The 4,619-nt window shown below is 46.0% G+C and overlaps 1 protein-coding gene across 1 annotated transcript in view; it reads left to right on the plus strand.

Annotated features, from left to right (window-relative positions):
• The window catches only part of BUD23 (BUD23, rRNA methyltransferase and ribosome maturation factor), a 12,995-nt gene that overhangs the window by 3,935 nt on the left and 4,441 nt on the right, over positions 1–4,619 (plus strand). The window contains exons 7-10 of the mRNA XM_003794198.3: positions 1,561–1,611; positions 2,423–2,508; positions 2,682–2,727; positions 3,017–3,075. Of these exons, the coding sequence (XP_003794246.1) occupies positions 1,561–1,611; positions 2,423–2,508; positions 2,682–2,727; positions 3,017–3,075 (242 nt within the window). The remainder of the gene's footprint in view (positions 1–1,560; positions 1,612–2,422; positions 2,509–2,681; positions 2,728–3,016; positions 3,076–4,619) is intronic.

Raw genomic sequence — 4,619 nt, forward strand, 5'->3', positions numbered from 1 at the left:
CAAAAAAAAAAAAAAAAAACAAGCTTAATGGGATGACGCTCCGTAATCAAACCCAGAAGACACTGATGTCAAAATCTGAGAACAGTTTGTTACTTGGAATAGGGCCTACTTCTGTTCATCACAATTCATGTGTCTACTATGCTGGGTTTTTTTTTTGTTTTTTTTTTTTTAGACAAAGCCTCAAGCTATATCCCCCTGGGTAGTGCCGTGGCATCACAGCTCATTTTATGGTTGCAGCCGTCATTGTTGTTTGGCGGCCTGGGCTGGATTTGAACCCAGCCACCTTAGGTGTATGTGGCTGGCGCCTTAGCCACTTGAGCCACAGGCACCAAGCCACTATGCTGGGTTTTAATCAGAAGTTGGTGTGAGTACATAAAATGAGCAGAATGAGGATAGAGATAATTGTGTATATGCCTTGCAGGGCCTTCCAGCACACCTATATCCTCTTGACTCTCCACCCCTCTCCATGTGTTTCCTAAGATGGGGAACAGGATGGTCATTTACCACTGAGAGAACCTTTATTAGCTTTGTCTTGTCTTTATAACTGATAGTACTGATTTCAGTTGTTTACAGGTATTAGGTGATAGTTTGAGATTCTAAGTCCTGAGAAATGAGCTCTTTTACTTTTTTCTTTTTTTCCCTCTTTTTTTCTTCTTTGACTTTTTTTTAAGGATCTAGGTATTTTTTGCTCTTTCATCTTCCCCTTCCCAATCCAGCTTTCCTATGGTTTCTGAAGATGGTCTTGTATATTACATGGGTTCTTCCACTCAACATTGGGGTTAATTCTGCAGTTCTGAGGGCCTTCGTGTTTGCCCTTCACTGTGCTGAAAGATTCTTCTCTCGTATGTTTAAAAGCCTGCTGCATTCAGGTTTATGCTTAAGTATCCCTCAGAGAGGCTTTCCTTGTACTAAAAGTAAGCTTTGGGGCAGTGCCTGTGGCTCAAAGGAGTAAGGCATCAGCCGCATATGCCGGAGAAGGTGGGTTCAAACCTAGCCCTGGCCAAAAACCACACACAAAATAAATAATAATAGTAAATAAAAGTAAGCTTTGTCACGCTCCCTTTGTCCAGTTTTCCTTTTTGGCACTTAACGGTTACTGTATGTCAGTTGTCTCCCCCACTAAAATGTGAGCTTCAAAGTTCAAGGCCTAGTGCTCGTCTCCCTGACTGTAGGGAGGCCCTTAGAACGGTGCCTTGCACATAGTGGGAACTCAGTAAATATTTAGTGAATTAAGAAGGGAGCAGCTGGGCAAGGTGGCTCGCGCCTGTAATCCTAGCACTCTGGGTGACTGAGGTGGGTGAATTGCCTGAGCTCACAGATTTGAGACCAGCTTGAGCCAGAGTGAAACCTCGTGTCGGTCCCAGCTACTCAGGAGGTTGCAAGAGAATCGCTGGAGCCCAGGAGTTTGAGGTTGCTGTGAGCGGTCATGCCACTATACTCTACCAAGGGCAACAAAGTGAGACACTATTTCAAAAAAAAAAAAATTAGGAGAGAGAGAGTGTGCAGGTCCTGACTCCATGGGGGTCATTTGTATTGTAGTGATATTTGTGTTGCTTGCAGGTCCATGGAGCCCGAGCTGTCCTGCAGCTGTACCCTGAGAACTCCCAGCAGGTAAGCCTCTTTGGTTCTGGAGGTCTGGGGGGAGGGGTGCAGGACTGCTCTTCAGCTAACCTGCCCTCTTGCTATTGGGGAGTGACAGAATAAGGAACTTTATACTGATAGGTAGGAAAAGGAGGGAACTAGCCAACCTGAGTAAGAGTGAGACTCATGTGCCTCTACCCCAGTTACTTGGGAGGCTGAGGCAGGAGGATTGCATAAACCTAGGAGTTTAAAGTTGCTATCATCTAGGCTGATGCCACAGCACTCTAGCCTGGGCAGCAGAGTGAGACTCTGTCTCAAAAAAAGGAAATGTGCACCCTACTGTGGTCCTTTTGACCCATGATAGCACATTTTATGACCTCATATCATAAGAGGGGTGGTATTGATGGGGGTGGGGAAGGAAATTTGTCTTGTTCTTGACAGATAAAATGGTATTACTGATAATGTGTTATTATTGAATTTTGTAACCAAATAAACGTGGGAAGAGTGAGAAAGATAAATGAGGCACTGTCCTGACTAATAAGAGTAAGTCCAGTTTCAAATTGGAATAATTTCTTGAGATTTGAGTGGGGGAGATGGGTGACTGATCTTGAAAGTGAAAATTAGGAGAGTTACTTTGGAGTTGCATAGGCCATAGGGCTCTAGCATGAACTTTTCTCTATATGGGTTTTGGGGACTTAGAATTGGGAAAGTCTGATAAAGAAGACTTTTAATTCTCCCAGGCAGGATCCATCCTGGACCAGAATGGTTTCTTAAAGGGAGAAGGGAAGAAGCTATGTGCTCCTCCAGCCTCCTCACTCACTCACTGCTTTTCTCTCCTCAGTTGGAGCTGATCACAACCCAGGCTACGAAGGCGGGCTTCACTGGTGGTGTTGTGGTGGACTACCCAAATAGTGCCAAAGCAAAGAAGTAAGCTCTGGGGCCAGTGCACTATCTGGGCTGCAGGTGGGAGAGCCACTCAGTGGGCCAGAGTAGTGCTGGGTGGGTCACTAGGGTCCAGGTAGGCAGAGGTCAGGGTGACAGGCCTGATCTCCTACAAGGCTTTAGGAACTCAGCCCTCATGTTGCACTTTCTTCTTTCAGGTTCTTCCTCTGCTTATTTTCTGGGCCTTCGATCTTTCTGCCAAAGGTGAGGGATCCTGGGTTTGTAGGCTTGTGTCTTTTGGATTCCAGGAAATGGGACTCAGCTTAAAGAGCATGCCTTGAGAACAATGGTGGTAAAAGAGCACAGAGCCTGGCATGTTGAAGTCTGGAGTCTGGAGGCAGAGACCTCAGCTCTCTAGGTCTCAGAAAGGAATTATGGTTCTTTTTTTGTGTGACTTGGCCTTTCAAAGGCTCAGGCTTTGGGTAGTCAGGCTTCTGGAGTGGCACAGATGGGTAGAGAGATCTCCAGGGTGATCTAAATTTCGTTCTTGCAGGGGCTGGATCAAAATCAGGATGAAGAGACCACCAAGGAGTCCTTGTTCACTAATGAGAGGTAAAAGAATTGTTGGGCCCTATCTCAGGGTAGGGATTGCCATTGCCAGGTGGTTTAGACATGGCATTTCTCTCTGCTTTTACCCAGGCCTCTACCACGAAGGTGGTGGTAGGAACTGGAGACCTCTTTTGGACTGTGCCTACTCCTGCCTTAGGGGCTTGGGCTGAGGGCCCTTCTGGATATCTGTGGGCAGCCATGCAGTCTTGACTCTCTTTGTGAGCCTGCGTGCCCCTTCCTCTTGCCTTCCCTCTTGCCTTGCTTGGCAGGCTGCCACCTATCTGCATCCAACCCCATCCCTTGGCTGCGCGGCTCTCCTGTCTCTCCTACAGCCTCATTGTTAATCTTCTGGGTCATCCCATCAGCACACATATTGCACAATTTATCTTATTTTAGTAAAGATTCTCCCTTAATTAACCCTATAACAACTCCTATCTACCACCCCGGTTATCTGCTTCCCTTTATAACAAAACTCACTCTTGCCTCTTCTGCTTCCTCACCTATTGTTCTTTTAGTCCACGTCTTGGGTTCATGCTTCTGTCTCTCATTCTCAGTCTTTTTCTTCTCACCCCTGTCTTAAACTTGCCTCCTCACTGGGATCCGAGACAGGCTATCATTTTTTTAAGAAACGGTTTCCCACTTTGTCCCCGGGGCTAGAGTACAGTGGTGTGATTGCAGCTCACGATACCCTTGAACTCTGGGACTACAGGCGTGAGCCACTATACCTGGCTAATTTTTTCCTTATTTTTTGTAGAGGTGGAGTCTTGCTCTGTTGTCCAGGCTGATCTTGAACTCTTGGGCTCAAGTGATCCTCCCACCTTGGCCTCCCAAGTAGCTAGGGCAAAGTTTCCCTAATTAATACTTTGTTCATTTGACCTTCAGTCTACTGTCCTGGTTTTCTCTTGATCTTGCTTGGCTGTACCTTCTTAATTTACTGCTGCTTCCTTCTTTTGTAGTACTCTGGGCCAAACCTGGGTCCCTTCTCTGTCTGTAGTGCTTTCCATACCTACCAGAAGTTCATGACTCCTCTAGTTACCTTTTGCCTCAACCACCATTTCCCAATTGTTGCCTCAGTGCCATCCCTGGACTTTCATAGGTGTCTCTGACAAAGCAGAGCTCTTGGTTTTCACCTCCACTCTTCTCCCCAATTCATTACCATCTCAGTCACTGCTGTCTTTCCTTTGTCTCCCATCCAGTCAGCAGGCAGCAAGCCCTGCTAACCTTTCCCTTGATGTGATCCCAGTGCCCACTGTTCTCAACCTCAGCTCACCTAAGTCACCACCCCTTGTTTGGATCACTGAATAGCTACCTGCATTGTTTCCCCTCTTCAGTTTTTTCCTCTTTCAGTTTATTTTCTGTATAGTAACCAGACTTTTCTTTCTTTCTCCCTCCTCTCCTTCCCCTCCCTCCCTTTTCTTTCCCTCAAAACTTGGGACATGGGGAATTTTTTTCTTTTCTTTTTTTCTAAAAGATAAATCATACCATTGTTTTTCTGTTCAGTATCTTCAGTCTTGTACCCCTTACCTTTATTTTCTTTTTTTTGAGAC

The sequence above is a fragment of the Otolemur garnettii genome, unplaced genomic scaffold, assembly GCF_000181295.1.
Source record: "Otolemur garnettii isolate 467f Iridium unplaced genomic scaffold, OtoGar3 scaffold00077, whole genome shotgun sequence".
Taxonomy (NCBI): domain Eukaryota; kingdom Metazoa; phylum Chordata; class Mammalia; order Primates; family Galagidae; genus Otolemur; species Otolemur garnettii.